Source organism: Arvicola amphibius, chromosome 4 (assembly GCF_903992535.2).
Source record: "Arvicola amphibius chromosome 4, mArvAmp1.2, whole genome shotgun sequence".
NCBI lineage: Eukaryota > Metazoa > Chordata > Mammalia > Rodentia > Cricetidae > Arvicola > Arvicola amphibius.
The window spans coordinates 42,806,019-42,820,274 of record NC_052050.1 but is presented as its reverse complement, the minus strand read 5'-3'; the positions used below and the strand labels follow the sequence as shown (position 1 = coordinate 42,820,274).

The window sequence follows — 14,256 nt, the reverse complement described above, 5'->3', positions numbered from 1 at the left end:
TGAGGTTTGGCTTTCTTCCGCTTCCGGGTGTGAGAGCAAATCTACTTCCGCCGGCCTCCGGCGCAAAGGCTTCTGGGTCTCGTGGGCCGTTACCGCTCCTCTCGGAGTGCCTCTATTTCCCAGCAGGCACTGCGGGGTGGGCGGATGCGAGTGGTTCTGGTGTCAGGGGGTGACGTGTGGCTACTAGGTCCTGTATCCGTGGCAGCGGCCGGTTGCGGTTACCGTCTGGGCCGTAGCGTGCCGCCGCGACGGGTCGGCAGGTATGTCGTGATTGAGGTCGGGGGACCTGGTGGACTTGGGACTTGAGGGCGAGGTGACCCCGCGCTGACGGTTGGCAGGCCCAGGCCGATAGCGGTGGTTTAGAGAGAGCCGGTTTACACCCAGCTCAGCCCTAGAGCGCGGCTCCCTGTCATGTCCGCGGGAAACCGAGGCTCGGACAGTGCAGGAGGAAAACGTAGTAAAGACCGCCACGTCCTTTGCCAGTCGTTCCTGACTGTGCCCGCGTCTTCTCCGCACCCCACAGCCGCGGCTGTCCACAGTGCCTGCGGAGCCCGCCACCGCCCTCATGCTTAGGAACCTCAACCCCAGGTCCCTGGCACGTGTTTGGTGGAAGCTGGGGGTGAGGCGGGGATCTGTTAGTCCGCTGCGCACCATTTCCCTGCAATTCTCTTTCTTACCCGTCTCATTCAACTGTCCTTTCCAGCCACACACTCGGTCCAACCCACATTCATGGCCATCACGCTCGGCTCTTTACCCTCATCTCCAGTCTGCTGCATTAAGAGGTCTGTTACTAAATTCTGTAGACTCAGAAACCATCTCAGCTCCGAACTCGCCTTCAGCTTGAAGTCTTTTCTTCTGTTAAGCCTACCGTTTCCACATCCATTCATTCCGCAGACATTAACAGAGTGCCACTTAACCTGCAGGCAGCCTGCTTAGATGCTAGGCTCTCAGCGAAGGATCTGGGAGCTGCTGTTCCTGTTCCCTCCCGTAGGCCAAGGCAGTGATCTTTGCTAATCTGATCGACAAGCACTGCTGGAATCCATTACTAGCTGTTACCGATATATATATATTAAAAAGCCAAGTTCAGGGCTGGAGCTTCTCAGCATTTAACCATCCAGCTCTAGCCAGTCTGGCCTCGTTGCTCCCTCTTGTCGTTGATACCACAGCTTTTGTGTCAAATTCTAGCTTCAGGATCTTCCCACGCGCTTTCCCCTCTGCCCAGAATGCCTCTCTCCCACCTTCTCTTAGAAGATTTTTTGGGACACGTTTAGTTAGGTTTCATATTTTTTTTTTTTCCTGAAGGCTTTTGTTGACCGCCCTCTGCCCCGTGAGTACCGTGCTCTTGCAGCAGCTTCACAAAGCACTGAGCACTGTTCCTCATGGCCTTCTCACAGTTTGTGGTTGTTTGCCTGCTGTGTCAGACTAGAGACACTGTGCTCACTCTGTCCCTGGAGCAGGGATTCCAGTTTTTTGAAGAAATGCATGCAAACGGAAGTTCAAATAGGTGTGTGCACCCTCATATGACACGGACTTTTCTGTAGCACCTGGTCCAGTTAATCCCTGGTAGCTCTTAAGTGCACAACTGTTTGTCCAAATAGAACAGCTTAAGAAGACAATTTGTTTTTGAGACAGGGCCTCATGTAGCACAGGATAGCCTGGGACTTGGTATGTAGCCCAGGTTGGTCCTAAATTTGTGTTGGGGTCCTCTGGCACAACTCGGGTCAGAGTCATCTATGACTATAGCTGGCTTTTAGCGCTTTAATTTTTTAAATTCACCCAGATTTTTTCTTTTGTTATTTCAGTTCATGCATTTGAAAAGCCTTTTGGGGTGCACAAGTGGGGATTTCTAACTGTGCTTATTGCTCACAGCTTAGGCCAGATGCACCCAAGTGAGCTGCTGTTTTTATTTTTTTTCCTGTTGGCTTAGTGATAGTTCTTTAAAATCACTTAATGCAATATAGTTTTTCAGGTTCCATGGCTGTTTTCCTCCAGCTAAACTGTGCTGCTCCAGGGCAGGCACCGTGTTGCGTTCATCTTCACACGCAGCATCTAGCAGTGCTGGCATGTAGTAGGCACTCAAGAAATGTATGTTGAATGAACGATGCCTGTGACAAGCAACTGGACTTTATTCTTTCCTGACCCTTGCTCCTATGACATACCTCCTGACTGCCACTGTCACCCCTTCAAAGCAGAGCTTCTCTAGGGAGCCTGGAAGGGAAACAGGTGAGGCTGTGCGGTGGAGGCAGAGGGAATGGGGAGTGTAAGGTGGGCTTGCTGTTGGTATCTGGGGACTGGAGTGGGCTGAAGTCGAGCCTGAATTTCCTTGGGTGTCTGGGCTGAAATTCAGGTTGGGGCTGATTTCTTTGCAGCTATGGCCAAGGACATCTTGGGGGAAGCAGGGCTGCACTTTGATGAGCTGAACAAGCTTCGGGTGTTGGACCCAGAGGTTACCCAGCAGACCATAGAGCTCAAGGAAGAGTGTAAGGATTTTGTGGACAGTGAGTATCACTTGGAGACACAGTGCTTTGAGCAAATTCACTATCCCACCTTGACAAGCGCTCTTAGGTCTGCCAGAACAGAGTGCTTGCTACCTGGATTGAGCCTAGTCTCCGGGTTCCCATGTGTGCCCAACCTTCTCTACTTGCCCTCTTGTGTTGCCATCGAGTCCCACATTTAGTCCCCACAGCACTAAATGAATGAATAACCTTAAAATTCTTAATAGAGAATTATGACTTGGAGGTGGGAAATAAATTGTATGTTCTGATTTGATTTCTTGGTAGAATAGTCTTGGTGGCAGGATCTGTGTTATTTGGAGTTAGAGGTGGTAACTGAAGTCTCCAGGAGCAGCTCAGCACAGTGGTGACCTTTGGGCTACAGATCTCCCGGAGGCTTGCTTTCCTAACTGCTAAGCAAGCCTTGGAAAAAGCCAGATTAAGCTGGAGCAAGGGAATTTTCTTTCATTTTTTTTTGAGGGTCTCACTGTGTATGTTGTATGTTGGCCTCAAACTTAGGATTCTCCTAACTCAGCCACCCTAGTGCTGGGGTTCCAGACCTGTGTCACATACTCAGCTGAAGCAAGAGATTTATGGGCCATGGTTTTGTGGCAAGTTGCTTGGTGTCTGTTCCCAGTTTAATGGTTGCTGTATGCTGTGGCCCACTTCTCTGGCCTATTTTCATAAAATAAAACAGGGCTCCAACATACCAAGAACATTGAAAAGAGTGACTAGGAAATGGGGCACCTAAGTGATGTGTGCTTTTTACCAGCTGTGGTTAGGGGTGGGGATCCCCACACCACCTTCTACTGAAACTTTGGCCAGTCCAAAGGCTATGCTTGTGTCCTTAGAGTACTTTCTGGGGCTTATTGTCCAAGTCTAACTCTGGTATTGGTCCCTCTTCTCTATGGTTGACCAGATAGTGGGAGGCTCAGGTTAGTAGGCACCAGGCTGCTATAACACAGATTAGAAGGGGCAGTTGGCTTTGCCTCCCTACTTCAAAGAAATGCTAATGAGAATGTTTTGTGCTTTCCCTCAAAGAAATTGGCCAGTTTCAGAAGATAGTTGGTGGTCTAATTGAGCTTGTGGATCAGCTTGCAAAAGAAGCGGAGAACGAGAAGATGAAGGTAAGATTAGCAGTTGGCCTTGGCCAGGAACCCCGTGGCCTCGTCTTTATTATAGGGATGGTAGGCTCATTTATTTAATACAGGCATTTAATAATCAATAGATGCTGGCCTAGTTAACATGGTGAGCTTATGCCAGTATTTTCTTTTTTCTTTTATGCACATTGGCGATTTGTTGGCCTTTTTGTCTGTGATTGGGTGTCGGATCCCCTGGAATGTTGTGAGCTGCCATGTGGGTGCTAGGAATCAAACCTGTGTCCTCTGGAAGAGCAGTCAGTGCTCTTATAACCGCTGACCCATTTCTCTAGCCCCCAGTATTCTTTTTAAAACTTATTTCATGTGAACGAATGTTTGTCAGCATGGATGTCTGTGCACACATATGTGCACGTCTCAAGACCAGAAAGTATCAGATCCTCTGAAACTAGAATTAGAAATGTTTGGTTGTGAGTTGCTTTATCCTAGACCCTTTGCAAACGCAGCTAGTGCTTAATGACTGAGCCATCTCTCCAGTCCCCAGATTTTTAGATTGATTTATGTATAACTCTTTTGCTTACTTGCATGTATATGCACCATGTGTGTGCCTGGTGTCCTTGCCCATGGAGGTCAGAGAGGGTGTTGGATTCCACAGAACTGAAGTTATAGATACTTGTGAGCTGCCATGTGGGTGCTTGCAGCACTGAACTTGGTTCCTCTCCACCAGCAACCAGTGCTCTTAACCACTGTGTCCTTTCTAACCTGGCCAGTACACACTTGTGGTTACTCCTTTTGATCTTCATGGTACTGGTGGGTGTTTTTACCCTCCTTTTACAGATGAAGATGTGAAAGACTGCTGGGTACAGATGGCTCGGTAAAAGGCATTTAAGTGGTGCCTCCCAATGAGCCACTGCATACACTTGCAGGCCAGACCACTTTTTCTTGCCATTTTTCACCAAGCACTTTGGGATCAGTGGGTTAGTAGTCTTGACTAGCCATTAAAACCGTGGGGCTCTTCTCTTTTCCCCTCCCAAGTGGCTTTTCCCTTTTTTAGAAGTTAGGTGAATTTAAACCATGCCTTCTTTGGCAATGATGTTTCTTAGGCCATTGGTGCTCGGAACTTGCTGAAATCCATAGCAAAACAGAGAGAAGCCCAACAGCAGCAACTGCAAGCCCTAATAGCAGAGAAGAAAATGCAGCTAGAAAGGTAAGCAGCCAGCTAAGCCAGTACTCAACTGCAGATTCTTATTTTCCTTCTCCATCACCTTGTCTTTATTCATCATTTCCCAGGTAGAGCACCTCACTGGGTATCCTGGAGATTTTTTTAAATTACATTTGATAAGAAAGTGGGGACTTAGTTAATTCCAGATGACTTCCCAGTCTGAGCACTGGTTCCTGTAACAAGGGCTGAGGCTACCTCCTGTGCCTTCCCTAGGGATGGAGGTTTCTCCTGGGAGGCTCTAAGTAGGGCTTTGCTTATTTCACACTCTTGCCCTGACTTCATAGCTAACCATTTCTTGCAACTATTTAAAGCTCTATACTCTCAATTATCTTGTTTTTATTTCCTTCTTTTCAGGGCTTCTAACAATTTTGTTTTTCAGGTATCGGGTTGAATATGAAGCTTTGTGTAAAGTAGAAGCAGAACAAAATGAATTTATTGACCAATTTATTTTTCAGAAATGAACTGAAATTTTCATTATTTATAGCAGGAAAGCAAAAAAGCACCCAAAACAAACAGAAAAACCTCTGTACCATTCCAGTGACTTGACTGGTGACCAAGTGTGTAATGGCAGTGTAGGAGGAGGCAGTGCTGCTATCTGGGCACCTCTGGGGCAGCTGGTCAACAGTGCTCAGCCATTGCTAGTGGCAGAGGCAGCACAGGGCCTCACCTCTTGCATTCTCAGCACAAACTGAACTTTGATCCACTTTTTTTAATTTAAAAAGCTCTCAATGACAAGCAATAAATACCATTAGCAAATGGCGTGGTCTTCTCTGGTGCTCTGTTACCAGCCTCGGAGAACTCAGCGTTCTAACCCCCATTCACACAACAAACCAGGCAGTGATCAGCAGCTACCTTTATTTGGACCAGACACACAAGTCAGACAGTAATAACCACAGCAATATGGCAAAACAGCACTTCCTAGCACCCACCAATCTTTCATTTCTCTGAGGAGAGCTAGTGGAACAGCAGACACACTGTTCCCCACTCTGGACAAGATGGGAAGGACAAAACTACCAGGGAGCCCGGTGGCATTGAGCCGCCAGAGTTGGGAAGTACAAGGACTAGCAGGATAACTTGAAGATGGGACTACCTGTGAGTGGCTACCTTCCACTGTAAACTATTTCTGGCTTAGACTTGTGAGGCAGAGGTACAGACAAAAAAACAGGTAGTTTTTCATGGATGTTAAAGAGACAAAATTTGTGACATTAAAGTGGCCTAAACACCCAGAGCTCACTGGTTGACAAGTGACCAGCTACAGAGGTAGTTAGGATCTAGTCAGGTGTGTGCTAACTGGCTTCTTGTTTGCCTGTTGGTTAGCAATGATGTGGCAGAACTTTGGCACCTTTTTGCTGGTCCCTACCCCTGCTGATGGCCTTGGGAGGTGAGGGCCTGGCATGGTTCTTGCCACTATCTTGTACACTGCTGCTTGTGTTTCAAGTGCTGCTGAAACATGGGTTCAGAGCAGTCTTTCTAGTATTGTCCAGAAGGCAACTGTACTGTGGGATCTCCACCACCAGGCTAGTGTCTGTTATTTTTTCTTTCTTTTCTCCTCGTTCTTGTAGTAAGGGTTCCGCAACATGAACAGGAGGAGTATAATGGGGATTATTAAGTAGGGGACATAGACACCTATGAGGGTCAGTCGTTCACGGAAATTCTCAGGTCTTAGTCCTTTGAAAGCAACAGCTTTGGAGAAATCCTCAAGTAGAAATGTACAGAGGATTGGAATTAATGTCGTTATGGTATGAACTGCATAGATGATGGCAGGGATTCGGATCCACCGGCAGCTTCCTGAAGCAAGCAGAGGAAGAAAAAAAGGACAATTAGGTTAAAAGTCATGTCTGGTGACTTCCAGGGAGGGTGTCTGGGACACGCTCTGCCCCTTCCCTGCTTGTCTGCTCCCTCTCTGCTCAATGGTTCTGCCTCTTGATGGACAGTCAGACTGCACACATGAAAAACTAGATGTGTTATACCACTCAACAGGTAAGCTTATGTGACAGCTAGGACCCAACCGAGGAAATGGGAGCAGCAAAGCAGCTTGGCCAGTCAGATCTAGAACACAGCACCCATAAAGGATCCACACGGGCAAGAGGGTACAGCTGGATCCCGTGCTTACAGGGTCCCAGTGGGAAATAAACTTCCCTATGCAATGAGCTTAGTTTTCCAAGGATGGCCACGGCTACTTCATAACGGCACTAATTATATGTTGGCATGTAGACTTTTAAAAACATTTTTTTTTTTTGTTTTTGTTTTTACCTGCATTCATGTTGTGTGCAGTGTCCCCCAGAGGCCAGAGAGGGTGTTGGCTTTTCTGGAACTGGAGTTACAGATGGTTGTATATTGCTGGAAACCAAACCTAGGTCCTTTAGAAGAGCAACCAGTGTTCTTAACTTCTGGGCCATCTTTCCAGCCCCAAGAAAAATTTTTAAATGAGAAGTTAAACTCTTCAGGGATTGGCTTGTTGCTTCCAGCTTATAAGGCAATATGCTATCCTAAGTGGAAGATAAGGCCACAGATAAAAGAAACTATGTGTGTGGTGGGTTAAAGGGAACAAGTTTATGCTTGGCCTTAGGCTCACATCATGAGGGATTTCTAGGTAACTGAGGCAGCCCAGTTTACAGGACATCAGCTGAGCCCATTTAATGTTCCCTGTAACATCTATGCTAGCAGACACCAGATCCTTGAAGCTACAGGGGTTTGCTCCTCCAAGAGATTTCTGAGCAAAACTAAGATTTCCCACACTACCAACCTTTGAAGAAGGCATATGCTGCAATGGGGAAGAAAGGCAGCTGGAACACAAGCTCACAAAACACGAAGGACTTGAACCACACTGGGGGGTCTTGCATCAGAGGGTCTTTGAACTCCTTAGAGTACCACCGCAACAGGTTGCTGAACTGGAAAAGACAAGAGTCCGGTGAGTACTAACACGTGGCACAGAGGTTCAGTGGCTCCAGTGCACCAAGGCCCTCACTGTGCAGCCCTGGTGCAGCAGTGCCATACACGCCTGGCTCTGATGACACCCAGACCAGTGGCTCTCAACCGTCCTAATGCTCTGACACATTTATTAGAGTTCCTCATGCTGTAGTGACCCCCAATCATAAAATTAGTTCATTACTACTTCATAATTATAATTCTGCTACTGATATAAATCATTATGTAAACGTGATATGCAGGATATCTGATATTCAACCCCTGTGAAAGAGTCCTTTGACACCCAAAGGGGTCATGACCCACAGGTTGAGAAACACTGGCCTAGATGGTCTTAATAAAACCTTCCTAGTCGTGATTCAAATGTTACCTTCTTTGCAGAGTAAGCTTTCCTGGGCTCTTCAATCTCGTCTTAGTGCTACTGTGCATTTGTCCCTAACTGCACTAGCACACACCTAGCTGCATCACTGCAGAGCTACAGTAACTGCCACTTAGGACCATTCTGCTCTCATCTGTTGATACGGAAATGGAAACTCATCCTGACTACACACCAGACATCTAGATTCCTCAAATGCAGACGTCAGTTGAGTTTTCCTGGGGGAGGGTTGAGGGTAGAAGGGAAGTAAATTTAACCTCTGTGGAGACACAGACATTTCAATCCTAATATTACAAATACATCTATTTTCATTCACTGGCTTCATTTTTTTTTTTTTTTTTTTTAATTAGACTAGCTGGGAATTGGTGGATTTACACCAGAGTACACAGCATCATGGTTCTGGTGAGGCCTGAGTCAGCAGTATGGGTCTAGCTCCAGCCTCACACTTGTAATCAACCTAACAGACCAAAGTATGCAGCTCCATGCTGATTAGCTACAGGCAGTAGGCGATGGGAACCTGCAGCTGCCCACTCTGGGCACTACCACCAAAGGCCTGTCAAACTTAACATCCTAAAGCAAAGTCATGCTCAGCTACATGGTCTAAGGCTAACCTGGGCTATATGAGATCTTGCCTCAAAAATGAAATGACAAAAAAATAGCCTGGAGGGGGCTGGAGAGATGGCTCAGAGGTTAAGAGCATTGCCTGCTCTTCCAAAGGTCCTGAGTTCAATTCCCAGCAACCACATGGTGGCTCACAACCATCTGTAATGAGGTCTGGTGCCCTCTTCTGGCCCGCAGGCATACACACAGACAGAATATTGTATACATAATAAATAAATAAATATTAAAAAAAATAGCCTGGAAATAACACTAATGCACCTCAAAGCCAAGTAAGTGTCAAGATATGATGCTAAATACAATGGAAAATCTAGGGAGGTTTTTTTGGTGTTAATTTCCAATCAAAAGATAAAGGCTGTTGGGTATGGTGGCACTTAGTAATCCCAGCACTTGGGAAGTAGAGGCAGGACAATCAGAGTTCAAAGTTAGCCTAGTTAGAGGCTAGGTCTGGCCTACAGACCTATCTCAAAAACAAAGAAAAATTCAAGTAACAGCAAAGACAGGCTGGCTTCTGTGAAAGGGAGGCCTTGCTACCATGAGCTTTTAAGCAAGCACCCAGAAACACTGTTGTGTTGGGGTCACAGGTGTCAGGGCACACAGATGCGAAACTGGATCCTTGGCAAAACCCTTTGCATCCCCTGAGCACTCTTCTGGGCAGTAAGGTAGGGACAGGAAAGGTTAAGTCAGCCGCTCTCGGTCTCTACTTCCTAACCTGTAAATTGAGCAAGTCAGGCTAAATATTTTTGCCCCTTGTTGCTTTTTTTTTTTTTTTTTGGTTTTGTTTTTTGAAAACAGAGTCTCTTGTAACTGAAACTGGCCTTGAACTCCTGATCCTCCGCTTCCCAGGTATTGGAGTTAGAGATGTGCACCACCACACACAACTTCACATTATAACTACTTGTTTGGCAAGATTTACCTCAGAGTGAAGTACTGGCAGGCATTTCTGCCCATTTGAATGCCGCTGTAAAGAACTGAGCTGAGGGTGGCCAACTTTGCAGGTCCAGACTGATGTGCAGTACTGCAGAGCTGAAAGGCTGCAGGGTAAGATCAGCAAAGCTGGCTGCCCCGCTCCCAGGCAGCTGGAGCCCATGGGGCTATCACCTACCTACTGGATGCCAGCACAGCCTGGACAAGCAGTGAGTGTGGTAGCGCTGCAGGGCTAGCGGCAAGGGCCTGGCTCCAGCACACAATTTCTCCATCTTTGTGTTCAGATGCAGTGAATCCATGTACAACAGCAGTGAACATGGATGAAGGCGTGTGTGCTTGGTCCAAGCCAAAGATGCTCCAGTTTAACACTACCAAATCTAAGCACGCAATTGCTCAACATCATTTAAGCCCTGCACTCCAAGGTTTAAAAGAAAAACTTTCCATTTACACCACACCTACCTGGAACACACTGTCTTTCTGAACTGGTCTGCTACAGAATCCTACAGAACCTCAATTAGGATCAGGACCAACTGCTTTTAAATCTATGGGCTCACACGGTTTTCTTATTTTAACAGGATTGGTTTACTCAGTTGTAAGAGATACTACAAAATGCTTCCTTTCCTTTCTGTTTGAAGCCAAGCTTGTCTTTAAGCTCAGCCCAGGTGATTTGATTCAAACAACAAAGTTTAGTTTGCAAAACTCAGCCCAGTCACTGAGGCCTTCTACCTTTTTGGGGAAAAACCCTTGATGATATGCTGTAGCTTCTTATAAATGATCTTTCTGTGAGTGTAAATTTGGGCTTTGCTGTTTGTTTTAGAGACAGTATTGCTATGTAGCCTAGGTTGGCCTTGAACCCAGTAATCCTTGTCTCGTAGCCTCCTGAGTGCCACCAAACCGGTTCTAAATTCAGGGATCATCCAAGACAATCTGTGACTGACTTAAAGCCCAGATTATTATTTTCTTCATGGAGCAGCAACAAAATCACTCCCCATCCAAATGAAACAAGAGGGGGAGGGGATAGTGTTCCAGGCAGGGTGTTCCAGTTTTATGCCTTTAATACCACAGTTTTTGGTCAAGACATTAAAAAGGCAGGGCCAGCAAGATGGTTCTGTGGGTAAAGTGCTTGGTGCGCAGGCCCGATGACCCAATTCCCTACCCAGAACTCCTGTAAAGATGGGAGGGACAACTGACCCTAACTGTCCTGTGACCTCCACACAGGTACTGCAGCACAACAATAATGAATAAAATTTCAAAAAAGGCAAAAGGGGGACAGAGATAAAGGGCTAGACATGAAACCCAGCACTGTGTGCATGCTAGACCATGACCAATGCTACATCCCTAGCTTGAAAGCTGATCGGGCACGGTGACAATAAACCTAGAATTAAGCATTTGGGAAGCAGAGGAGGGAACCTGAGTTCGAGGCCAGCCAGGTCTAGATACTGAGTTACAGGACAGCTAGAGCACACAGTGAGACCCTGTCTCAAAAACAAATGTTGAACTGGTGGTCTGTATGATGCTAGTCAAATTGTAGTTGTTTGGAGAGTGGTAAGCAGGATGGGGACCAGCAGTCAGGAAAGACACCAGGAACTGTGAGGGAAGCAGAGGCAGCTGTAAGTAGTGAGACCCCATCTCCTAAGGCCCATCACTCAAACTGGGTGGAACAGTTCATGCCTGTAAACCCTATACAGCTGAGATAGTGAATGTTTGGTTCTGAGGCTATCCTGGGCTAGCATGAGTCCCCCCATCCCTTACTTTCTTTTTGTTTTTCAAGATGTTTCTGTGTAGCCCTGGCTGTCCTGGAACTATCTGTAGACCAAGCTGGCCTTGAACTTCCCGAATGCTGGGATTAAAGGCATGTTGTCAACTACCCGTTGAGATCCTTTTCAAAATTACCAAAATACAAAACACAAGGGTTGGCTTCAAAGCTACAGAGAAACCCTGCCTCAAAAAACAAACAACAAAACCATCCAAAAGGCTAACTAATAGCTAGTGCTGTTTTGATGGCCTCTTTAGGGTTTCAGGCCCCTTGGTGGCAGGAGACCGATGGCACTCAAAGGTATAATGTCCTTATCCATGTCCAACAGGACATTCAAAGGAATCTTCCTGGGTTAGACGGTGGGCCTTAAATGTATCACAAGTGACCTTATAAAAGCCAGAGGGAGGTGTGGACACCGATGACGTGGCAGTCTGATGGGTGACCCGCAAAGACTGACGTGAAAGGGCCACAGCCAAGGCCAGGGATGGAGCTCAGGGGGTAGACTGTGTGGCATGCCTGGGTCTTAGGTGTGACTCTCAGCTCTGTAAAACAAGCTGCAAGACACTGGCAACCACCACAAAGCTGCAAGCGGCAAGGAGCATAGTCCTCCTTACAGCACTGGGACCCATCATTTTAAATTCCTAACCTCCAAACAGCCTAAGAATAAATCTAGGGTAAAGTAAGCCACTACATTTTTGACAATGTGTTAGAGCAGTGATACACAATGATATAACTTGTATACACACATAACACACGCTGTGTTTTAGTGCTGGGATGTGAACTCAGGGCCTCATGCATGCTGGTTTTTTTTTTTTTTTTAAACCAAGGAGCCACATGTTAATCCTACAATTTATCTTTGAGTTTACTATCTAACCTATTGCAAAGCTGTGGCTGCACGTGGTACCCTAGTTACAGCCCTCTTGCAATGTACTCAATGAACTGTTATTTTAAGGAAAAAAAGTTGGAGCCATAGAGCCCTAAACATGCCAAGATACTCAGCCAGTTCTTGGAAAAACCAAGTGTTCTTGCCACATACTATCTAGAGTTTCCCATGGAAAAGAAGGTCAAAGGTCTTCCTAGTTATGTGGTTCCACAAACAAACCAAAAGGAGACTTAAGGGAGTGGGGGGTGACATTGCTGACTGTGTCACTCCTAACCTCATTGTGTGGGTGGCACTCTTCCGGTGATGGAAGCTACAGTCTCCCCCTCCTCAGAGGGCACAAGATATATACAATTTTGCAGACACCATTGAGAACTCCTGGATTTCAAAATTAAGAACTGCCCTGTATTTCAGAGGCATTTCTTGTTTCTTTTTTTTTTTTTTTTTTTCTAGTCAGCTTTTCTTTGAGTAGTCCTGGCTGTCCTGGAATTCGCTCTGTAGACCAAGCTGGCCTCGAACTCACATCAATCTACCTGCCTCTGCCTCCCAAGTGCTGGGATTAAAGTCATGCGCCACCACAGCCCAGCAGTTCAAATCTTTAGGTGAATAAGTCAGTCCTGCCTAGAGTTCTACCCGTAGTTTGAAGAAGCATGCAGGCATTCCCTGGAAGGTTACAGATTTAGATAAGTGGGGTCAAAGAATGCAGCTCCCTTCAAACCCAATTCAAACAGTGTACTTGAAAAGGCATTTCCTCAAAGCGCCTGCAGCTAGATCCAGACCCAGGAGTGATGTATGAGCTACCACGCAGCACTAACCAAAGGCTAAACCCTTCAGACAGGCTCGATTCTACTGGGGCTTTTTCTCTGAGGTTACGTTGGAGTTTTAAAGCCCATCCACACAACTTTAACCAAGTCCAACAGCTGACAGACATTGATTCACCCAGGCAACTTCCCCCCAGCCACCTGCCGGAGGTGGAACTAAGCGAAACACACCCCAAGGACAAAGGGTTTGCAAAGGTTTGGGGAGTAAATGTAGCTGGAACCCAGGACCTCTTGAGTGTCAGGTATGCTCCTGAGAGGAATAAAGCGTTGGTCTTTGGCTTGTTAGACCCAGCTTGGGCCCAAGTCAGGCACCGAGCAGACGGGAACCGCGACGGCACGTGGGGGACCCCTGAGCCCTCACCTCCTGCGGGTACAGTTCGGCCGGCAGCACCACCTGCAGGTCGAGGAACAGCGTGATGGGGATGTGCGAGACAAAGTAGAGGCCCAGCAGCCACTCGACGCAGCGCCTGGCGGCCACAGCCCCCATCTTCGTCCCGTCGGTTAAGACGCAGCTGACACGCCTGCACCGGGAGCCCGCGACGTGGGAAGAAACCTGGCGCCCAAGCTGTGGGCCGCGCTGACCGCCCCCGGCCTACGCAAAGCCGCGCCCATTGGCCGAGAGGACACAAGCGCGGCGCGCGAGTGGGCGGTCGCCCACGGGCTCCGCCCCTTACCTACCCGGGCTGTAGTTTGAGCGATGGCCCCCCAATAGTTCCCATTGGCTGTTGGGAGCGCCGCGCGACGAGGCGGGGCTCGAGCCGTCCACGTCGGCGGGCTCGTCTGCACGGAGTGGTGCTCCGAGCCGTGGTGTCTCGCGTGCGGCGTAGCTTTCATTAGCTGCGTTCTGTTCCGCACCTGGACTTGCGGCCTGTGGCGCCGAGAGCCTCGCCTTCGTGCTGGCTCCAAAAATCACTGTCCAGCCCGGAAATAACGATCTTATATCCTGGGTCCTGCTAGGCTCGGGACAAGATGAGGAATGCCCTTCGCTGAGAAGAGGGGGCACAGGAAGTGGGTTCAAAGGAAGTTAATTCAGTTTGGGCTTGCAGGCACTTCACAAAGTTAGGACTTGGCTGTTGCTAAATGGTAGCGCTCTTGCCTAGCGCTCAAGAAATCTGGGTTCTGTCACCTGCAGGATTTGAAAC

At 47.6% G+C, this 14,256-nt stretch overlaps 2 protein-coding genes across 6 annotated transcripts; one reads left to right on the top strand and one right to left on the bottom strand.

Annotated features, from left to right (window-relative positions):
- Positions 1–106: 106 nt before the first annotated feature.
- Positions 107–5,567, top strand: Ift20 (intraflagellar transport 20). 5 transcript variants are annotated; one of them, XM_038327427.2, is made up of 6 exons: positions 109–260; positions 1,962–2,223; positions 2,370–2,498; positions 3,534–3,619; positions 4,693–4,796; positions 5,191–5,567. In XM_038327427.2, exons 2-6 carry the CDS (start codon positions 2,151–2,153, stop codon positions 5,270–5,272), a joined length of 474 nt encoding a protein of 157 aa, XP_038183355.1. In that variant the 5' UTR covers positions 109–260; positions 1,962–2,150; the 3' UTR covers positions 5,273–5,567. The 5 variants fall into 5 exon arrangements, with proteins under 5 accessions (XP_038183358.1, XP_038183355.1, XP_038183356.1 ...); XM_038327428.2 differs by having other exon boundaries at positions 120–260; positions 1,970–2,223; XM_038327429.2 differs by having other exon boundaries at positions 125–260; positions 1,993–2,223.
- Positions 5,568–5,649: 82 nt separating this feature from the next.
- On the bottom strand, positions 5,650–13,677 carry Tmem97 (transmembrane protein 97). Its single transcript, XM_038327426.2, has 3 exons — positions 13,476–13,677; positions 7,558–7,702; positions 5,650–6,599 (listed from the first exon to the last, which is right to left on the bottom strand). Exons 1-3 carry the CDS (start codon positions 13,599–13,601, stop codon positions 6,340–6,342), a joined length of 531 nt encoding a protein of 176 aa, XP_038183354.1. The 5' UTR covers positions 13,602–13,677; the 3' UTR covers positions 5,650–6,339.
- Positions 13,678–14,256: the final 579 nt, after the last annotated feature.

Bases quoted from the DNA above. Each gene is read 5' to 3' on its own strand.
- Tmem97 (XM_038327426.2), bottom strand. From the start codon at position 13,601: ATGGGGGCTGTGGCCGCCAGGCGCTGCGTCGAGTGGCTGCTGGGCCTC. The intron at 7,703-13,475 runs GTGAGGGCTCAG...TGTCTTTTCCAG, and splicing joins CCGAACTGTACCCGCAGGAG to TTCAGCAACCTGTTGCGGTG. The intron at 6,600-7,557 runs GTTGGTAGTGTG...TGCTTGCTTCAG, and splicing joins AGCATATGCCTTCTTCAAAG to GAAGCTGCCGGTGGATCCGA.
- Ift20 (XM_038327427.2), top strand. From the start codon at position 2,151: ATGACATACCTCCTGACTGCCACTGTCACCCCTTCAAAGCAGAGCTTC. The intron at 2,224-2,369 runs GTGAGGCTGTGC...ATTTCTTTGCAG, and splicing joins GGAGCCTGGAAGGGAAACAG to CTATGGCCAAGGACATCTTG. The intron at 3,620-4,692 runs GTAAGATTAGCA...GATGTTTCTTAG, and splicing joins CGGAGAACGAGAAGATGAAG to GCCATTGGTGCTCGGAACTT.